We start from the raw sequence: 22,538 nt of genomic DNA on the forward strand, positions 1-22,538 counted from the left end.
ACAGAACATTCTCGCAGGAGTTTAATAGATGACATCAGACCAATAAGTGGTGACAATGCTTTTCAGAAACACATTCAAGAAAACTCAAAATTGTAAGAATTAGTAGTTATGGGAGACTTCAATCACCCAGATTTTATTGATTGTGCCTTTTTGAGAGTGGGACCCAAGGGGGCTATCTGTTTTCAAATATCTGTTGGAAGACTGCTAAGTATGGGCTCTTCACTTATTCCTGATGTGCCTTGCAGGTGATTTCTTGTTTCAAAAGGTTAAAAAAGGAACAAGGGGATTGGTAATCCCAAACTTAATCATAACCAATAAGAGGAAATTGATCACTGGGGATCATTAATCCCAGTCTTGATCATTACAGGTAGGGGGAATTAGTCACTGAGATAAAAGTATTTAGTGCTTTAGAGGGAAGTAATGGTGTAATGCTAGAATTCGCAATTGTAGAATAGGGCAAAAAAAGTATAGTCAAATACAGACCTATATATTTTAGGAGAGCTGATTTTAGCACTGTTCAGTAAATTGTGGCGAGAATGCCATGGCTAGATATTAGGCTTGTGCACTGATCCGTTTTTAGCTGTTTTCTTCAGCCAGTCTGACTTCTTCGGCTTGTTCGGGTGCCCAAAACTGCAAAGGCCTAGTTGTCACAGATTCCCATCCATAATGGGACCATGTGGAATAGTATCATAACTCTGATGCTTTTAATCCATGTCTTAATGAAGGCTATAAGGACAAATAATGCCTAAAGGTATGGGAAGGGGAGCCTGAAAAGTCCCCCTCCTCCCATAATGGGTCAGATAGAAAACAAATCTTTCAGCTTCCCAGATCAAAAACAGATTTCTGTCCTCCTGAATTTGGGAGGTTCCCAAAAAAAATAGATCAGGACCCCCATCAAAATCCAGGACACCAAAACGGATCTCAGTCTACAGGGATTGCACAAGCCTACTAGATATGCTAAAGAAGAAAACATGCCTAACAAGGGTGGAGAAGTTGCAAAAGGCACAATAATAAACAATAAAAAGAAAAATGGAAACACCTGAAAAAGCCAGTGTGGCTGCACAGCAAACTTTCGGAAGAAGTGAGAAGAAAAGGGGAGTATGTATAGCATGGAAAGAAGGTCAAATCACCAAGGAAGTTTACAGATGTGTATCCCAAGTTACAGAAATAGTCTAAGGAAAGCTAAATCTTAGAATGAACAGAGATTTGCTAGGCAAGCAAAAAGCAACAAGACTGTTTTTTTTCCAGATTCATGTGAGGCAAAAAAATAACCAAAGGGATAGTGGCGCTGCTGATATATAGGGATAGCCAAATGCTAACAGATCACAATAAAAACACTATTTGCTCCAGTTTTCCCCACAAAAGAGAATTATGTGTTTCCTGAACAAATGATACAGATTTCAAATCAAGTTGGATAGGGATTTAGGAATCATCTAGCTAATCTAAATACAAATCTGTAGTACTAGATGAATTGCATCCCAAAGTACGGAAATAACTTGTCATCATTTTTGAGAAATCCTTGAGAACATATGTAGTGTTAAGAGGACTGAAGAAGGATAAACATTGTTCCTCTCCACAAAAAGGGCAGAAAGTATGAAAGAATGAATCCAGGAAACTCTAGACCAGTCAGCCTGACCTCGATACCAGGAAAATACATTATTAGAACAGTTTATACAACAGCTCGTCTTCAATCATCTTGATGGCAGTACAGTGATCTGCAGGAACCAATATTGATTTGTCAAGAACAACTTATACCAAACTAATTTGATATCTTTTAAAATTAGGTTGTTTGATGACAGATGATGGGAATGCTGTGGATGTCATTTCCATGGATTTCAGCAAAGCATTTGATAAGGCCCTCCATAATATTTTCATTGGCAAACTAGTTAAATGTGGAATAGATAGGGACACTGTTAGGTAGATCCATAATTATTCGAAAAACATGTTCAAAGAGTCAACATTAATGGCCATTCTTCATATTGGAAGAAGGTTTTGAATGGAGTACCTGGGATTCTATCCCAGGGTCATTACTCAACATTTTTTTCAATGACTCCAGGGTAGGGTGATTCCTTATCAAGTTTGCAAATGACACCAAACTGACATTAGAATAAGAACAACTTTGAACAAACATATGAAGCCCTTGTATAGGAAGATGATCTAGACACATATTTTCAAGTTTATAAAGGATTTGCTCATCTTCCAATTTTGCTCATTTTTTATTATAAACAGAATAGTCTCACTTCCATATCCATCCTTTATCTGTTCATATTTTCCCTTCAGATTCTTCCTAGATTTGGTAGATTACAATATGTATTAAACACTCAGTTCATCCCCTACCTAAGTTTTCTTGGCACAGAAAATGTGTACTTCCCTTCTGCAGTCCTCTTGATAGCAAATACAAATGTATGCAAAAGCACTGCAACCAGACTTGTGCTTTGCTTTCCTCCTGTTCTGTTCTCCCTAAAGACTTATTTTATATACCGGCTTCTCCTTTGCAGGAGCATTATTTATTTATATGCGCCAGGCTCACTTAGTGTCCTCCTTTAACCTACACAGTTCTTCCTCTGTGCTAATTGAAAGTATAATGCCACTTTGTCTCACAGAACTTTCATTTCCCAACTTCAAAGATCTGAGCAAATGAAATTATTATATGGTTAATGTAACAGCCTGGTGAATAAGTCTGTTTTCTCGAGGGGTGCATTTACACTACAGAATGAATGCAGTTTGACACCACTTTAACATCCAGGGCTTAATGGTAGGAATCATAGGAATTAAAGCTTTGCAAGGTTTTTTGCCTTCTCTGTCAAAGAATGCTGGTGCGTCAACAAACGAAAATCATAGCAGTTAAAGTGATGCCAGGCTGCATTAATTCTATTGCGTAGATGCACCCTAAGTGAGCAGAAGAGCCAAACTGTAGCTTTCCTGTTAGCCAAACACATTTCTTTCCATATCATACATTACACTATATAACAAAATTTGAAAAACAAAATCTGTTTCTGATTTGAAAGTGTTATTTCCTGTTTAATTGTGCAGTACATATTTTGAAAGTAGTTGTTATACTCCAGAAACTTCATTTTTATAGCTGCCACAAACTATGTTTAATTGGTTGAGACTTTGTGAGATATTCATTGGAAAACTGTAGCAAAATGTATTACAGGATGTCCTGCAAAATCAATTTAATAAACCTTTTCCATGTTTTTATGATAGAACCAATTAGGAAATGACATTTATTGCCCAGGAACAAAAATTGTGTTAGATAGGGTTATCAATATATTTTCTCTATTTTTATACTGTATTGTTGAAGGCTTTCATGGCTGGAATCACTGGGTTGCTGTGAGTTTATTGGGCTGTGGGGTTATGTTCCAGCAGCATTCTCTCCTAAAGTTTCACCTGCATCTGTGACTGGTATATCTATTGGCAGCGAAGCAAATGAAGTGTATATATATCTGTGGAATGTCCAGGGTTGGAGAAAGAACCCTTGTGTACATGTTGCAGTTAGCAAGCTTGAATTAACATTTGAGTAGCCATTAAGTTTGCAAAGTCAATTGCTGAGGGTATCTGCATAGAGGTAGCCTGGCCTTTGTTGCCCGGAGGCATCCTCTGTTTGATTGGTGTTGACTGGTACTCGATTGCTTGTTGTCTGGGGTTCTCCTGTTTCTGAGCGGTGTACTGTCTTGATTCTGGTGGGGTTTTGTAATACTGGGAACCAGATTTTGTTAATTTTCATAGTTTTTTCCCTTTCTGTTGAAATTGTTCATGTGCTTGTGGATTTCAATGGCTTTTCTGTGTAGTCTAACATAATGATTGTCAGAGTGCTCCAGAATTTCAATGTTCTCGAATAATATTCTGTGTCCAGGTTGGTTTATCATGTGCTCTTGGGAGGAGAGCAATGACCAATCTCAATAAAATAATGAAGAGTAGAGACATCACACTGTCAATGAAGATCCGCATAGTTAAAGCAATGATATTCCCCGTAGCAACCTATGAATGTCAGAGCTGGACCATAAGGAAGGCTGAGTAAAGGAAGGTAGACGTTTTTGAACTATGGTGCTGGAGGAAAATTCTGAGAGTGCCTTGGACTGCAATAAGATCAAACCAGTTCATACTCCAAGAAATAAAGCCAAACTGCTCACTAGAGGGAAGGATATTAGAGGCAAAGATGAAGTACCTTGGCCACATAATGAGAAGACAGGAAAGCTTGGAGAAGACAGTGATGCTGGGGAAAATGGAAGGAAAAAGGAAGAGAGGCCGACCAAGGGCAAGATGGATAGATGGATGATGGTATCCTTGAAATGACTGGATTGACTTTGAAGGAGTTGGGGCTGGCCACAGCCGACAGGGAGCTCTGGCGTGATCTGGTCCATGGAGTCACAAAGAGTCAGAAGCAACGGAACGATAAACAACAACTACTATAGCTGACTCCTCTGGCTGGGTTAGTCTGCAGTGGCTTTCATGTTCTTTGATTTGTGTCTGACCGCTGTGTTTGGTGGTTCCTACGTAGACTTGTCCACAGCTGCACGGTATATGGTAGACTCCTGTATACAGTTTCACTGTTTATAATATATAAAATATATCAGACAAGTATCTGATTTTGAGAAAAGGAGGGGAGGGGAATTAGGTTATATTTATTCATGTGCCTCAGTTAAAAATGTCAAGTAAATCCTTGCTGTCTTCAGCTCCAGTCCAGAATTTTAGGTAGCTTGAGACCCAAGTCAGACATAACCCATGTGTGTAGACAGGCTCTGATTAAGTTGTAATTCATTACAAGTGATGTAGTTCTTGGGAATCTGTTACTTTTTCTGGTAATTGGACTATTGCAACATTACATCTGAAAAGGAACTTAACAAGCAGGAGTTATTCATCAAACTATCGTACATGAATCATGTTGATGTATCGCGTCATGTTTCATTATACCTAGTTAATGGGTAATTGTAGAAGAATTTTGATAGGATTTCATTTTAGTTTAATCCCATTCTCTTAACAGTCCTAAAGGGGAAGAACCATTAACATAACAGTATACTGGGATTGCTGTGAGTTTTCCGGGCTGTATGGCCATGTTCCAGAAGCATTCTCTCCTGACGTTTTGGCAGGCATCCTCAGAGATTGAAGGGTCTGTTGGAAACGAGGCAAGTGAGGTTTATATATCTGTGGAATGCCCAGGGTGGGAGAAAGAACTCTTGCCTGCTTGAAGCAAGTGTGAATATTGCAAGTTGGCCACCTTGATTAGCATTGATTAGCATTCCAACAGACCTCACAACCTCTGAGGATGCCTGCCAAGATGTAGGCAAAACACCAGGAGAAAATGCTTCTGCAATATGGCCAAACTATCAAGTTTTATTGTTTCCTCATTTTCTGATTTTAAAGCTTTTCTGAAGAAAATTTCTCTCATAAATGTGGTTTGAATATTACTCATTTTTCTTTCCATTATACTTTGTGGTGTATTGTGGCTTGCAATCACTGTTTGATAACTTGTTAGTGGCTTTATTCTCAGCACTGGAATTTAACAAGCATTTACAGCTAAAAGTCTATCCAGATGTTTGTTATTATCTGTAGTATAAGTATAAAGGAAGATCAACATTTTAATAAAACATTTGATAATATGTGTCAAAGTTTGCACAGACTTTCCCTTTAATTCCCTTTTAATGATGCTTAGCTTAGTGGTTGAGTGTGAGCTTCCTATGCAAAAGGTCCTAGGTGCCAGACATGACATCTGCAAATAGAGAAAAGACTGGAGAGTAACTGCGAATAGATCCGGCATTGGAATATTTTGGCTCTCCCATATTATTCTTTCCAATGTTCTTCCACTGGTTACATTAACTGGGCCAAATAGAAATAGCAGTCCAGTGAGATTTGGAGAGCTGCATAAAGATTTCCCCTGCGTTATCACTCAGCTCTGGAAATTAATGTATCAAATTAATTTAAGTAAGTAAAAAGAATGCTTACAACATGCTAAGTTCAAGCAAAGCAGTGTTGCTTGCCTCTTCATAACAACAGGTAAGTGACTAACAAAGTTTTCACAAAAGTTTGTTGTTAACTGTTTAATGTGTTTATGATAATTGTTTTTATATATCGTGTTGTTGTAGCATTGAATTTTTTGCTGTTCTTGTTGTTAACTGCTGAGAACAGCGGTATACAAAGGCTGAGAACAGCGGTATACAAATAAAGTAAATAAATAAATAAATAAATAAAAAGTTTTCGTTTGGATTTCATTTTCTTTTTTGCAAAATGGTCTAGTATACATCATTCTAATTAAAATAATATTTGTGCTTGTTCAATTTGTGCATCAAAACTATTACTGGAGGGAAATGTCACTCTGGAGCAGTGGTCCCCAATCTTCTTTTTCTTTTTTTAACCAGGGACCACTTTGACCAGAGACCACTCTCCAACATTAATACCAAAAGGGTTACAACTCAGTTTTTGGTCAACTTTAGATTTGATTTGGTTATTTGGGGTGATGATTCAAAAAATTGCATTGTATAGACCACATCAGCTCTAGTTCTGATACAAAACATATGCCATCTAGTAGTCGCCATCTGCTCACCCACAGAAAACCATATTTAATAATCTAGAGCTGATGTAATAGTAGTAATCTTTTGTGGGTAGTCAGCCTCTCCCCTCCCAGCATCCCTGTTTCATGAGACCAGTTGCTCTCATTGCCATGTGGTTTCAAGGCAGTGGTGTAGTAATGGTGAGGCCACGGACCATATTTTCATTCTTGCAGACCACTGGTGATCCATGGACCACAGGTTGGGAACCATTGCTTCTGGAGAGTAATAAGTAAGGCACTTCCACACAAGCTCTAAAATTTAACTGAAAGCTGGCTTGAGGTCAGGGTGTTTTCTCTTAATAAGACAGAGGCTTTTCATTCTGATTTGTTAAATGAGATGACAGTGATGATCATTTATATCATAACATTAAACGTACGTGGCACATTACAATCAAACAAAACAAAAAACAATGTGTCCTGGCAAAGGTGGGAAATGTAAAACATAGTCCTTAAAACAAATCATTCAGGTCAAACAAACAAACAGAAATCATGCAATTAATTCATTTCCATAATGATGATGATGAAGAAGAAGATGTTTGTAATGATTACTCATAGGAAAACATTCTAGAATCTCCTCATCATATTAAAACTAGGAATAATTGAAGCATGAATACACAAAACAGAATATACTGCAGTGTGAATAAATAAAAGAAATGCAAAGATAATCTAGGAAGTAGGAGCCCTCCTCTGAGTTGAATCAGTTAAAGAAATTGTTTTTTTATTCTGCATAGCAGTTTGAGCTATAAGAATCTTTTTTTTCCTTTCCTACATAACAATCATAAAACCAAAAGGAGAAATGAACGTTGATTTAGAAGGAAATTTCCTTTGCTGTCAGATTGGTTACTGAAGAACAAATACCTCAGCAATTATAGAGGCAGATAGAATAGAGATGTGCACTGAATTAAATCCCTCAAGCACATAAAAACATAAGAATAAATGAGAGAGCCATATATATACAGTGGCAGTTAATTAACTCAGAGAAGGTCATCCAAAATCTCTCTACAAGTCGCCCGAAACCCATCTTGACTTGTTTAGCCCTGGCCACATAGAAAGATAGAAAATCACTCAGGCTTCTGATCAAGAAAGGGGAAACACTGCAGAAAAGGAATGTAAGTAATAATATTGACCAGCGCTAGAGTGTAAAGTTAGAAAGTGACCACAAGGCATAGATGGGGTAGAGCCATGTTGAACAAAACAGTTTGCTTAGACCAGTGGTTCCCATCCTGTGGTCTCTGGACCACCAGTGGTTCCCAAGAATGAAAGTGTGGTCTGCGGCCTCATCATTACTACACTGCTGCCCCAAAACAAAGTGGCAATGGTAGTGACTAGTCTCGTAAAACCTTCTTATAGTGCAGAGGCAATGAGGATGTTGGGAGGGGAGAAGCTGATTACCCATAAAAGATTACTACTACCGTATCAGTTCTAGAGTTATACTTTGGTTTTTTGTGAGCAAGCAGATGGCGACTACTGGATGGCATGTGTTTTGTATCAGAAACTAGAGCCGATGTGGTCTATTCAATGCAATTTTTGGAATCAGTACTCCAAATAACCAGACCAAATCTAAAGTTGATCAAAAACTAATTTGTAACCCTTTTGGTATTAATGTTATAGAGTGGTCTCTGGTCCAAGTGGTCCCCATTCAAGTGGTCCCTGGTCAAAAAAAGGTTTGGAACCACTGCTCCAGAGTGACATTTCCCTCCAGTAATAGTAAGAATTTTGATGGCACAAATTGAACAAGCACAAAGATAGCTTTAATTAGAATGATGTATACTAAACGATTTTGCAAAAAAGAAAATGAATTCCAAACTAAAATTTTGTGAAAACTTTGTTAGTCACTTAACTGTTGTCATTATGAATTGAACAACACTGTCTTTGCTTGAATTTAGCACGTTGTAATCATTCCTTTTACTTATTTAAATGTATTTAATACATTAATTTCCAGAGACTATGGACACAGTTCACAATCCAGTTCCTTCTCGAACATAACTAGTATCCAAGTTATGCTAATTAAAATGATTATTTTAATAGTTTGAGGAGCCTACAGTTCTCAGAATCTCAACCATTATTCTTTCCCTTTCTCTGCTACATCTTTTTTCCAAGTTAATATCCAACAACATCTCAACTCCATGCCAATGAGAACTATCCAAGAAAGTAATGAATCTGCTATTTTCTGCCAGTTGACAGTTTTATATATTTTCTCCCAAGTGTTCAACAAATTTGGCCTAAATGTACTTTATTCCCATGGTCAGCTGTTCACTTCAGGAAAGATCATGTTCACATCAAGTGAAATTAAGTCGTATGAGTAATTGCTTTGTATCAAGTTACAATCAGCCCTCCACATTTGCTAGGATTAGGGATGCAGGACCCCCATGAAATGAGGAAAACTGAATTACAAGCACTCTTCTACCTGAAAAACCTCTCTAAGTCCTCCACCATGATTCTGTTGCCAACATCTGGTGGAAATCCACACTGGAAAATCTAGAGAGAACGTTTTAATCAACTCCATGAATAATCAAATCCTCAACAGTCAAAGCTGCAAATGTGGAGGGCCAATTACAGATTCTAGTGGAAAGCTTTTTGACTTAAAGTTATCATAAGGTAGATCAGACACAGTGCAAAGAAAAGCAAATCATTTTGACTTCAATGAATCATTATTGTGTGTTCCTGCAGGTCCGAGAACTGCAGACACGCTTGCAAAGTGTCCAGGCGACTGGCCCATCAAGTCCAGGTCGTCTCACTCCTGCAAACCGTCCTATTAACCCAAGCACCGGAGAGCTTAGCACAAGCAGCAGCAGTAATGACATTCCTATTGCAAAGGTGAGTCCTTGTACATTGCCATGGTACCGCCTGTTGTCTGGAAGAAGCAAGGAGCTTTTGCTGAGCAGAGCCGCTGTACGGATTTGTAATTAGCCAGAAAGTCTTAGCTGGAGTGCCAGGGGATTTTTGGAGGATCCTGAGTGAGTCCTCAGGCTTGAGCTGCAAGGAGAGATAAAGTGCTAAGGACTTCAAGCCTCTCTTAGTAAGAGCACACATATGCCAGTTTATAGTAATCAATTTAACATAGAATTTCCTAACACCGTGAATATGCGAGAAGGGGAGTATTTTGCATAGGTGTGTGGAAACTTCACACAAGACTTGAATCGCTTATGTTCACAGCAGGCTTTCCTTCTCTTTTCCAGATCGCTGAGCGAGTAAAGCTCTCAAAAACAAGGTCAGAATCGTCAACATCTGACCGCCCGGTCCTGGGATCAGAAATCAGCAGCATAGGGGTGAGTTTGAATAGTGTGCTGCTTAGCAATATGCTGCTAATTGATCGTCATGATCAAGGTTGTCACAGCAAGCAATATGAAGTAAATGCACATTTAACCCATACTCAGCCCTTGATTTTGAATTAGACAGATTCAGGAAATGTGAATGTATTTAATTCATATGCTGTATTATTTTCTATTCTAAGGTGCCATTGAAGATTATAATTTCAATATGACCAACAGAAAAAGCTTTATTTATACATAAAAAGCAACCACACTTCTGAGAAGCACCCCATTTCTTAAGCAGCTGTGTCCAAAACTGAACATTTGCTGTTGTGTTTCAATTATATTTGTTTGTTTGTTTGTTTGTTTGTTTATTGTGTCAGAAGAGGATTGAGGGTACAGTTAAAATGTATTTAAAACACAAACAACGTTAAAAACTTAGCATTAAACTAAATGTCCTTTGATCAGAAGCTGGCCACTTGGAGTGCCTCTGGTGTTGCTGTGAGAAGGTCCTCCATTGTGCATGTGGTAGGACTCAGGTTACATTGTAGTAGGTGGTCTGTGGTTTGCTCTTCTCCACACTCACATGTTGTGGACTCCACTTTATAGCCCCATTTCTTAAATGCGTCTAGCCCTCTGCATCATGTGGTGCCAGAGCGCCATCTGTTCAGCGCCTTCCAAGTTGCCCAGTCTTCTGTGCCCAGAAGGGAGTCCCTCATCTGGTATCAGCCATGGATTGAAGTTCCAGGTTTTAGCCTGCCACTTTTGGACTCTCACTTGCTGAGGTGTTCCTGCGAGTATCTCTGTAGATCTTAGAAAACTATTCCTTGATTTAAGGTGTTGGCATACTGGCTGATATCTGAAGAGGAGATGGGCTGAAGATGTCACTTCTTTGGTTCTTTCATTATTGGCTGCTACTTCCCAGCAGATGTCAGGTGGTGCAATACCAGCTAAACAGTATAATTTCTCCATTGGCGTGGGTATTAGACGTCCTGTGATAATGTGGCGTGTGTCATTAAGAGCCACATCCACTGTTTTAATGTGGTGCGATGTATTCTACACTGTGCATGCGTATTCAGCATGTTTACTAATATATTTCTATTAACATCACATAAAATCCTCTAAGGGTATTCTGGGAGTTTGACCCAATAAAGTGACTTTTCTGAGCTTTGTGTTACAGCAAAGGAACACTCATTTGTGACCACCCATTCACACAGTACAGTAAACATCTAAAAACCTTGTTACAGGTATCCAGCAGCGTGGCAGAACACCTTGCACACTCTCTTCAAGATTGTTCCAACATCCAAGAAATTTTCCAGACACTTTACTCACATGGTTCTGCTATCTCTGAAAGTAAAATCCGAGAATTCGAAGTAGAAACTGAACGATTAAACAGGTACATTAAAATGTGTGTATGCACAGTTCTCTTTCGTTTCAAATGGATTACTCTTTTACTTTCTTCCCAATTAGGAAAGTCATATTGGAACTTCTGTGACTAATCATAATTTCACAGATGTGTATTTTCTAAATTTTAATTATACATTTTCAATTTGTTGTTAGAGAAGAATTGTATAAGAGGGTTTGAGAGGCTCACCCTGTTTTGGAATGCTTGTGTGTAAACGTAGAATATGCTTGTGTGCAAACGTCTTCATTGTTTTGATAACAATATACTATCCTTCATTCACAACGGCTGTATGTTGATCTTCATGAATGCAGTTAAATATTTTTATATTTAACATAAAATAATATTTGTATACCACTCTTTGTTACCAATTTCCAGGGCAATGTATAACATTCATTATCCAATTAAATGTAAATGTTGATACAAACATCCCCAATAAAAGTCAAGGTGTAAAGCAATTCTGTAAATGCATCCCATAAATAGAGCCCTCAGTGGTGCAATGGGTTAAACCCTTGTTCCGGCAGGATCGTTAACCAAAAGGTCAGAGGTTTGAATCCGGGGAGTGGAATGAGCTTCCTTCTGTCAGCTCCAGCTTCTCATGCAAGGACATGAGAGAAGTCTTCCACAGGATGAGCATTCCCTGGGCAACGTCATTGCAGATGGCCAATTCTCTCACACTAGAAGCTGCTTGTAGTTTTTCAAGTCACTCCTGACACAGAAAAAAAAATAAATAAATACCTGAGCCATGGTCATACTCACACAGAAAAGCCAATATTTGGTGTCTGTTTTATTTTATTTAGCAACAGTGTGAGAACAACAGCCAGGCCATCAAATGCTAATCAAGGTGGTCAGTTGAAACATTCACACCTAGTTCCAGCAGACAAGAGTCCTTTGCCCCACCCTGGTCATTCCACAGATATATAAACCCCTTTTCCTAGTTCCAACAGACCTCACTACCTCTCAGGATGCTTGCCATAGATGCAGGCGAAACTTCAGGAGAGAATGCCTCTAGAACATGGCCATATAGCCCGAAAAAACCTACAATAACCCAGTGTGAGAACATCTTCCCAATAATATTTAGTTGCCAGGACAGTTGAGAAAATGATAATAGCACATAAATCTTTGGAGAATCTCTTGCATGTATACATTATTCATAGAAATAATTTTGCATATGTATATAGGCACAACAGTGATTCTGTATCTGAAAAACATAGGAGACTCAGCTTTTATTTCAGTTGATTAACTTGTTATCCCTGTTGTTTTGATTGGGGTGAATTATGCTGATGCCAGCTGCATATAAATGTGGAGAAATATGGTGATGAAAAAGAGGACTTAATCTAAATTAATAGCTTTCTTTCAACAAGATAATTTAGTCATCAGCATTAGGCCATAAAGTGATTTGTTAGGATTTGCATGTTATTCTGCGAATCCTAGCAACAGCTGGTGTTGTCTCCCGAGGAACCTGAAATGCAGCTTTTGACATTGGTTTGTATAGTAATACCTTTGGTGGGGATAAGTGGATGCTGCCAATGGCCATGTTAGCACAGGACCACCTGCTAGAAACCTGAGACCCCACAGCGCTGTGTAATCCAGGAAGCACAAAAGAAACACAAGAAATAGCGGTGCTGTTGGAAAGGCACACTGCTCTATGAAGCACAGCCCTGCACCATTAGCCATGGCTGCAGTGGAGTGTCTTTTTAACTGAAACGATTTACTGTAGTTTTTCAAGCATGGCAAAGACCATATTGGATCTGACTTCACTCTGTAGGGGGAAAGACTGACTCTTTGCCCCTTTGTTATTCCTGTATCTCATTGGCCCTATGTCCCCAAAGTTAGTAGGTTTTTTTAAAAAAAAGTTTAGATTACTTTTTGCTTCTGCAAAAAGGTAAAGGTAAATGTTTCCCCTTGACATTAAGTCCAGTCATGTCTGACTCTGGGGGATGGTGCTCATTGCTAAAGAGCTGGCGTTGTCCGTAGACACCTCCAAAGTCATGTGGCCAGCATGACTGTGTGGAGTACCATTACCTTTTCTGCCAGAGCAGTAATTACTGATCTACTCACATTTGCATGTTTTTGAACAGCTAGGTTGGCGGAAGCTGGGCCTAACAGCAGGAGCTCACCCTGCTGCCCAGATCTGAACCATCCGCCTTTTGGTCACAAAGTTCAGCAGCTCAGCAGTTTAACCTGCTGTGCCACCGGGGGTGCCCCCCCCTCCGAAATTCTCATGGTGGTTCGCAAAAAGGCCTTACTGGTGCATTATTTAAACTGTTTTGTTTATTCATATCATGATCTGATAACCATACTCAATATATCCCATATGCATGAGGGTATTGGGGTAATGATACAAAAGGTTTGCTAGGGTAGACCCTCTTTCACTCAGACTCAGCCCCCCCCCCCCTGAAACTCAGCCCTCCCGAACCCCCTCTGAAAAAAATTCAGCACCCCCCCCCCAAATGAAATCCTGGCTACGGGCTTGCCCAAGGTCAACATGTAACAGCTGTGGGGGCAGCTAGTATTGGGAGATACCTCCTCAAGGTATCAGTTTATTTCTTTAGCCCAGTTTATTTTTTCAGACCTTGGTTAAGACAAGCTAAAACCTGCCCCCGTACTTAGATTTACTTAAAGAAAACTTCATAGCTTGTTCCTAGTGGTCAAACCAATGTGGTATAGAGCGCAGCCCAAGTTTGGGTCCACATTCAGCAATGCTGCTCACTGCATGATCTTGAGTCAATCCCTCTCTCTCAGCCTAACTGAGAAAGAGGGTTCACAAGTGTGCTGCAATCTCTGGGGGTAATGATGCCATCTATGGGCCCTTCCGCACAACTCTATATCCCAGAACATCAAGACAGAAAATCCCACAGATAACTGGGTTATCTGAATCCACACTCAGATAATGTGGGATTTTCTGCCTTGATGTTCTGGGATATAGAGCTGTGTGGAAGAGCCCTAAATCCCTTTTTGTGTTGTAAAGGGAAAGCTTACTTACTTAGGTGATCCCTTGAACCCCAAGGGTAATGGCCCTCCAAGTGTAACAGTGGATACTTTGGTGGCTGTGGAGACCTATTCTTGATCCACATATTCTTCCGCAGTGAGGACATCAGTTTCCAGGTGGAAGGCGGTCCCAGTCCCTTTCCTCTTGGCACGTTTTTCTCTTTCACCCTCCATTCATGCTTCTTTGAATTCTGAAGCACTGCTGGTCACAGCTGACCTCCAGTTAGAGTGCTCAAGGGCCAGGGCTTCCCAGTTCTCAGTGTCTATGCCACAATTTTTAAGGTTGGCTTTAAGCCCATCTTTAAATCTCTTTTCCTGTTCACCAACATTATGTTTTCCATTCTTGACTTGGAAAGTATAGTAACTGCTTTGGGAGTCGGTGATTGGGCATTCGGACAACGTGGCCAGTCCAGTAGTGTTGATGGCGTAGGCAGGATGTAAGCAAACAAGCAATATAATGGATAATTTTAAAAATATATGTTTTGATTATCATTTGATTTGGGTTGTGCTCCTGAAAATTTTACCAACTTCTGTCACAAATATATGTGTTTATCTTTTAACATACCACTGTGCTGATGGCCTAGGGAGCTCCATAGATGGGGGATGTAACCCCATTATCAGACACTCAATTATCACCCTGTTTTACTTCTTTAAAAGCTGCTTTTGAAAATGCTCCAGTTTTGAAACTCAGAACATTTTCAAAAACAGTTCATAATGCAGCATAGGGAAAGGGTTTTTCAGAAGGTGTGTGAACAAGCTGCATGCTGTACTTGTGGGTTCACCCATTCATTCACGTATTTGGAATTACTTTTGGGGTTTCAGTCTCCAGTCTGAAGAACATTATACAAAACGTAACTGTAACGTTCTCTGCTAAACAGTTTGATATAGTTTGATATCACTATAATTACACTGGATGAATTTTGGGTTTTGTAGTTTGGTGAAGTGTTTAGAATTCTCTATGAGAGAAATCTAGTTCACTCTGTGGCAGTGTAGCAGATGTTTTTTAATTCCTCACTAAGCAACAATTTCTACATTTGGAAGATGGGGCTATGGTAGTGGAAGCACCATCAAGTTGCAGTTTGTGTTTTCACATGACTAGTTTCTTGAGCCCATTGAAAAGATCAGTTAAATCAGAGAAACAGCCAGGAAAGAACAAAAAAATGGTGTGAACTATAGAAAGCATACTTCCCACAAAAAATGGCTGTGGAAGTATCATGGTCTGTTGTAGATGAGACTGCAGCAAGCATTTTATGAAACTTTCAAGATGCCTTTCTTTTCCACAGCCGCATTGAGCACTTAAAATCTCAGAATGATTTGTTGACAATAACTCTGGAAGAGTGCAAGAGCAATGCTGAAAGGATGAGCATGTTGGTTGGAAAATATGAATCCAATGCCACAGCCCTCAGGCTTGCATTGCAATACAGGTACGTCAGTGCAGAATGCAAGATGCATAATAAACATAGTAGCATATTTTCATGTATTGTTCATTCTTCTGTAAGACAAGGCAGTTGTTAGAACTGCACAGAATGTCCTGTTTCATTGTTTGTATTTTACTTCCCTTGCCTTGTACCATTACTGTTTAGTATTTTGTATCTCAGCCAGAAGGGACCAGACCCTATTGGAACTTGGAAGCTAGGCAGAGCAAGTTCTGGTTAGTACTTGGAGACCACCAACAAATACTAAGCTATAATTCAGAGGGAGGAACTGGCAAAGCCACCTCTAAGTATTCCTTTCATAAGAAATCCCTATGAAATTCATGGTGTTGCCATAAGTTGACAGTTTTCTTGAATGCACATACACAAACACACACAAACAGCGAAGGAAAACAAGATTTCCATTTTATGCTAGTATGCTGAAAACTATAAAAGCACATTAAAAGGTAAAGGTTTCCCCTGAAATTAAGTCTAGTCATGTCTGACTCTGGTGGGTAGTGCTCATCTTTTTTTCTAAACCTAAGAGCCGGTGTTGTCCGTGGACACCTCCAAGGTCATGTGGCCAGCATGACTGCATGGAATGCTGTTACCTTCCCGCAGAAGTGGTACCTATTGATCTACTCACATTTGCATGTGTTTGAGCTGCTAGGTTGGCAGAAGCTCAGGCTAACGGCAGGAGCTCACTCAGCTCCTCAAATTCAAACTGCCACCATTTCAGTCAGCAATTTCAACAGCTCAACGGTTTGACCCACTGCACCCCCAAGGGGCCATTAGAGAAAATGAAAAGAACACACACTAAATTGTATTGTTATGGTCAGCGCTAGCTAGAGTAGTTAAGATAAGCAGGTTTTCATTTTTCCTTCATTGCCATCCTGAAAGGCCATATTCTAGTTCCACATTTTTTATAGAATTATAGGGCTCATATCTCTAACTATAAACATGTAACTTTAGATGAGAAAAGCAATGGTTTTAAGTATTGTTTAGAAAGAAAGGCAATACGAAATACAGCAATAGATTTGCACACTCTTTGTTCAAGTCATCCTTAATTAAATTTTATGTGATTTTTATAGTCATGCTATCCAGTCAGTTTGACACTAACATATCCTTTGAGGTTATGTTAAGTCATGCTGTTAATTAAAGAAGTTGGGGGTTTACAGAGCTTGGAAAAATCCCTTTTTTGGATGACAGCTCCCATAATCCCCCACTCAGCATGAGCTGGCTAGATGATTCTGCAAATTGACATGCAAAAACCATAACTTTTCAAAATCCCAGGACAGGATAGTGTTGTCATTTCTAGACTACAGGAAGATATAGGTTTCCAGTGCAACAGATCAGGGGGGAATGACATACCTGACTTCCTTCTTGCCTTATTTTTATTGATGTTGACTTTCCTCTCTGTCCTAAAACACATATGCTGACTGGATTTTTTTTCTCCCCCAGTGAACAGTGCATTGAAGCTTATGAGCTCCTGCTAGCACTGGCAGAAAGTGAACAGTCTCTCATTCTTGGGCAATTCAGAGCTGCAGGTGTGGAGTCGGTTGGTAAGAAGTCAATGAGTCACTTTCTGTCTGAATCCATTCTGTACCTTATTTGCCATCCATCACCCTCAAGGACTATGTTGCAACCATGAATCATCTCATGATCACCTTCTCCTCTGTCCACCAATCAAACATGGTTTCTTTCATCCTCAGCAGCCAAGTAAAACTCTGACAAATGGATTTTGAACTAGAATTTCTTTAAATATGAGCAGTCTCAACAGTTATGGGTTGCAGTCCAGGAAAGCTATTTGAGTAATAGCTATATTTTGAAGGTGGTGGTGTAAGCTGTTGTCTCTCTACAAACGGTCAAAAAGGCATATGAAAAGATCTGAATAAAGCAGGCCACAGTTCTCACCACAGTTTGGTAATGAAAAAAATAGTGTGACACTTGTCTGCAAGATTGAAGAGGAAGAGGGGAAGGGAGGACTGTAGTGTTAGCTTATTTATCAGCATTTTAAACTTGGATGCCCTATTGACATCTTAAAAAAGGTAAAGATTTTTCCCTTGACATTAAGTTCAGTCGTTTCCAACTCTGGGGGTTGGTGCTCATCTCCATTTCTAAGCCGAAGAGCCGGCGTTGTCCGTAGACACCTCCAAGGTCATGTGGCAGGCATGACTACATGGAGTGCCGTTACCTTCTCAAGGAAGCGGTACCTATTGATCTACTCACATTTGCATGTTTTCAAACTGCTAGGTTGGCAGAAGCTGGGGCTGACAGCGAAAGCTCATGCCACTCCCCGGATTCGAACCTGCAACCTTTCAGTCAACAAGCTCAGCGGTTTAACCAACTGGGGCATCTATAATCTTCTAGATCACTGTTTCACTCCTTTTCTTCTCCTTCAGCATATAGATGTTTTCCCAGAACTAGTAGAAGGAGAAGAAATGGACAGGAGGTGAACAGGATTAATACAGAGGTCTACAGGATTGACTAGTATCAATGAGATTTGCAAAATTAAAATGCTGACATCATACCTCCACCTCCTCCATACTAGTTAATCTAGAAGTATCCCAGATCAGTGTCCAGAAATTAACCCAATCTCTGTTAACTCCAGAATTGTCTTAATCCTTCCCTTCACCAGCCAACACCATAGAGACTTGCCTTCCTGGATTCTCACCCTTTTTCGTGTCACGTTCCCAACTTCACTCCCTGTTTTCCTCATCCTGTAAGTGCTTTTAACACCCCCCGCCCCCCAAAAGATTTGACTTCAGTCTCAACATTTATCAAATTGCATAGTAAATGGAATGTTTAGGTACAATACATTCTCAATCAACTAGAACTCAAGCAGTCGGAACTCTCAATCAACTAGCAAAAAAATCAAAGAAATAGTATCTATATAAATAAAAATATAATGTTCATTTGTGGGATTAACATAACTCAAAAATCACTGGGCGAAATGACACCAAATTTGGACACAATACACCTCTCAGGCCAACAAGTGACCATCACTCACAAAAACATGGAAAATCACAGCAGAAAGGGCTTAAAAAACCAAAAAACAAAAATACAACACATGCACAAAACACATGTATGCAAGCACACATATATACAGAAATATATATACACACAAAACACATATACACAGACTGGGCCACGGCAACATATGGCAGGGGGCAGCTAGTTTTAAATAAAAATTAAAATAAAATCATTTTTATAATATAGAAAAATCATAGTTTATACTAAAGTATAACTGTTATATTAAATTTGTCTTTTTTTAATTACTGTATTTCAATATTAATATCAAGTCAGTTTTTTCATGTCTTATCTTGATTGTCTTGATTGATGTTTGTTTGTTCTTGGCATTGAATTTTTGCCATTTTTGTTATACTTCAGAAACTGCCCTGAGTCCCTTCGGGGAGAGAGGGCAGTTATAAATATATTATTATTATTATTATTATTATTATTATTATTAGTAGTAGTAGTAGTAGTAGTAGTAGTAGTATGGTATGGTATGGTATAGTATGAGGTATAATACCAGTTACGCCTATTTTTAATAGTAACTCCCAATCAACCAGAAACTACATTTATCTGGCATCTACCAATCTCCATGAATGCTAGTTAACTTGAGAGTCTACTGTATTTCTTTTAGTCAAGGGGAGACATGAAAAAATTACTGAAGTCCTAAGGGAGTCATGAATTAAGAACGTTTGGAGACCTTTGACTTAACCACAACATAGGAGTTATCCTGTTTTTAAAGTGTCAGCATTTTGATCCTGTTTTAGTACTTTGACCATTGGGGGAGCAGATTCCTAATTAGGAAGATGAGCCAGTTTCCGGACACATTCCTACATAAGAAATCAAACCAGAAAGATAACTTCTTTTTTGCATGGGAAATTTTGTGATTTCACATGAAAGTACACTTGTCTATTTTATAGTAGCCCTTTTAGCTCGTTCGGATAACAATCTGATGTTTATAATGTCACAGAAAGAATATGAAAACTCTCATTAACATGTTTTTTTAGGCTTCACCATGATACAAAAAGTACTTGTTTTAAAACTTAATTCACAACTAGTTTTGCTAGTTGTGTTAAATTACCTTTGCGCTCCAGTGTTAAAACATGATATTCAAAGTCTTATTTAAAACCTGATTTTCAGGCTCTTATTTGGACAAACTAAAATCAGTATCATTACTGGCCGCGGTGGCACAATGGGTTAAACCCTTGTGCTGCTGAATTGTTGATCTGAATGTTGGCAGTTCAAATCCGCGGGATGGGGTGAGCTCCCACTGTTAGCCCTAGCTCCTGCCAATCTATCAGTTTGAAAACATTCAAATGTGAGTAGATTAATAAGTACCACTTTGGCAGAAAAAAGCAAAAGACGCTCCAAGCAGTCATTCCGGCCACATGTCCAGGAGGTGCGTACAGACACAGGCTCCTCAGCTTGGAAATGGAGGAAAAGCACCCCCCCCAGATCTGGAAATGAGCACATCCTCCAGAGCCAGAAATGAAAGGAGAAGCTTTTGCCTTTGTCTGTGTATTTGTGTCTCATTGTATGTCATTGTAATCAAGGCATTTAATGTTTGCCTGTGTCTGTTTATATGCTGTAATCTGCTCTGAGTCCCCTCGGGAAGAAGGATGGAATATAAATTAAGTATTATTATTACTTATTTTGGAGATCTGGAATCAATGAACAAAGTTTTGCTTTAGAAGAAAACATAATTAGTTATGAAATTTAGAAATTTAAAAGAACAACCAAAATTAGTTGAATAATCAGAGAAATTTAATTTAAAAAATATAGGAACATCTTAACAGCATAATTATGGCAGGGTTGCCATCAGCCTAAAAATGCCAGCAAGAGTTTTATTAGTGATATTATCGAAAGGCATGACTGAAGGAGCTTTTCCTATATCTTCTAAAATTAAGAGATTTCATGGAGAATATCCTCGCAAGTACAGCTGGCTATCTGAATCTTGCTTGAAGCAGCTTGTACGTATTTGTGGATAAAGATGAGTTGTTACTTTTATTTTAGTAGTATGCAAATATATGGCAGGTGTTCGCTTTCTTCCATTTCCAAGTTATACTCCTACGAGAGAGGTGTAAATCACATATAATGTAGGTGATAAAATATAACAATGTTTCTCATGTGCTGAAATAGTGTTTCTACCAGAAAGTCTGCATCACAGGAGGCCGCAGTAGCTGTAAAACATCACTTCATTGTGAAATTGATAGTGTTTATTTTCATTTGAACATGTTGAGCACTAACTCCTCACAAGATGTTGAGCACTAACTCCTCATCTGCTCACAAAAAACAAGATGTAGTAAAACAAAACAAAAAATGAGAAACCATTTTTAATAGCAAAACATGAACATTATTTCAGCTACTGAAATAAGTGTGTGAGAGCATTTGGGTTTTTATGTAGTCTTTCTCTCTTTGAAGCCATGTATGAAGGATCCACACCAGGAAATGCAATCTATGATAATCTGTGGGCATCCAAAAAGAATTTCATGTAAGTCAATGGTTCTGAACCTGTGGGTCCCCAGATGTTTTGGCCTTCAGCTCCCAGAAATCCCAACAGCTGGTAAACTGGCTGGGATTTCTGGGAGTTGTAGGCCAAAACACCTGGAGACCCACAGGTTGAGTACCACTGATGTATGTGCTGTGGATCCCTATTTATTGCTTCAGATCTCCAATCACATTTCCCTGAGTTGTTTTTATTTATTTAGTGTCAAAAGCATTGCATAAATAAATGCAAAAACCTATAAAATAGATTGAGCATATGCAGCTAAATAATTTTTTTCTCAAAAACAGACAACTACTGCATTCAGTTCTTGTGGGTTTTTTCGGGCTATATGGCCATGTTCTAGAGGCATTTCTCCTGACGTTTCGCCTTCATCTATGGCAAGCATCCTCAGAGGTGGCCTCACCTCTGAGGATGCTTGCCATAGATGCAGGCGAAACGTCAGGAGAAATGCCTCTAGAACATGGCCATATAGCCCGAAAAAACCCACAACTGAGTTATTCCAGCCATGAAAGCCTTCGACAATACAACTACTGCATTGTCTGTAGCTTTAAGCAGTTCTTTCTCTGTGCATGAGGCAGGGCATCGTGGACAAGCATGTAGGTGCCAAATTATTTGTTCTGCTCCACAGCCATACAAGGTGGAGGAGTTTTTTAGGTAGTGTATACAGTGTATACCTTATGTATATAGAGTAGTTTGTGACCTGCTGGGAAGGACAGTTCCCTGAAAAGGGAAGGAAAGGGAAAGAAGCAGGGACTCTGGTTGGGGATTTCACCTTCAGATCACAGCCTGTTTAGCCTTTTCATAATCCTAATGTATTTTAGCAGACTACTAAGTAGGTGCTAATGTCTTGATGGGAGCACAGATGTCAGCGTAAAAGCCCATCTCTTCATATTAATGCTTATTATCCTCTCCAGGACTATATAACGCTGATTGTTTTCTTGTTAACTAAACAGGGGACCAACCAGGTGATGAAAACATCACCCAGATGCTGAAGAGAGCCCATGACTGCAGGAAGACGGCTGAAAATGCAGCAAAAGCCCTGCTAATGAAATTGGATGGCAGCTGTGGAGGGGCCTTTGCCGTCACTGGCTGCAGCATTCAGCCCTGGGAGAGCCTGTCGTCCAACAGTCACACCAGGTAACTATGGCTCATTGAGTTTGTTAATCCACAGGCCTTTGGTGTCAGAACGAAATAGATTGTGTTGTTTTCCATTTATTTATCTAGCTATCCATCCTCACATCAAACTACTGGGACATATTGGTGTTAGTTTTAAATGACTTCAGTGCCTTAGTGCCAGCATTCTGTTTAGATATTCAGCAAGCTCTGTACAAAGAATATTGTACACGTTTGTTATATTTGTCTGATTCTAATCTATTTCATAAAGAGCAAACCAATATTGTTTGTTCTACTTCAACAA

General features: G+C 39.2%; 1 protein-coding gene across 3 annotated transcripts in view; it reads left to right on the top strand.

Moving 5' to 3' along the window:
- Positions 1 to 22,538, top strand: part of MCC (MCC regulator of WNT signaling pathway) — a 266,904-nt gene that overhangs the window by 208,291 nt on the left and 36,075 nt on the right. For all 3 annotated transcript variants that reach the window (XM_060761904.2, XM_060761905.2, XM_060761907.2), the window contains 6 exons: positions 9,218 to 9,364; positions 9,727 to 9,816; positions 11,046 to 11,194; positions 15,475 to 15,615; positions 17,065 to 17,165; positions 22,075 to 22,258. In XM_060761904.2, coding sequence (XP_060617887.2) covers positions 9,218 to 9,364; positions 9,727 to 9,816; positions 11,046 to 11,194; positions 15,475 to 15,615; positions 17,065 to 17,165; positions 22,075 to 22,258 — 812 coding nt within the window. The remainder of the gene's footprint in view (positions 1 to 9,217; positions 9,365 to 9,726; positions 9,817 to 11,045; positions 11,195 to 15,474; positions 15,616 to 17,064; positions 17,166 to 22,074; positions 22,259 to 22,538) is intronic.

This window comes from Anolis sagrei, chromosome 2 (genome assembly GCF_037176765.1).
Source record: "Anolis sagrei isolate rAnoSag1 chromosome 2, rAnoSag1.mat, whole genome shotgun sequence".
NCBI classification, from domain to species: domain Eukaryota; kingdom Metazoa; phylum Chordata; class Lepidosauria; order Squamata; family Dactyloidae; genus Anolis; species Anolis sagrei.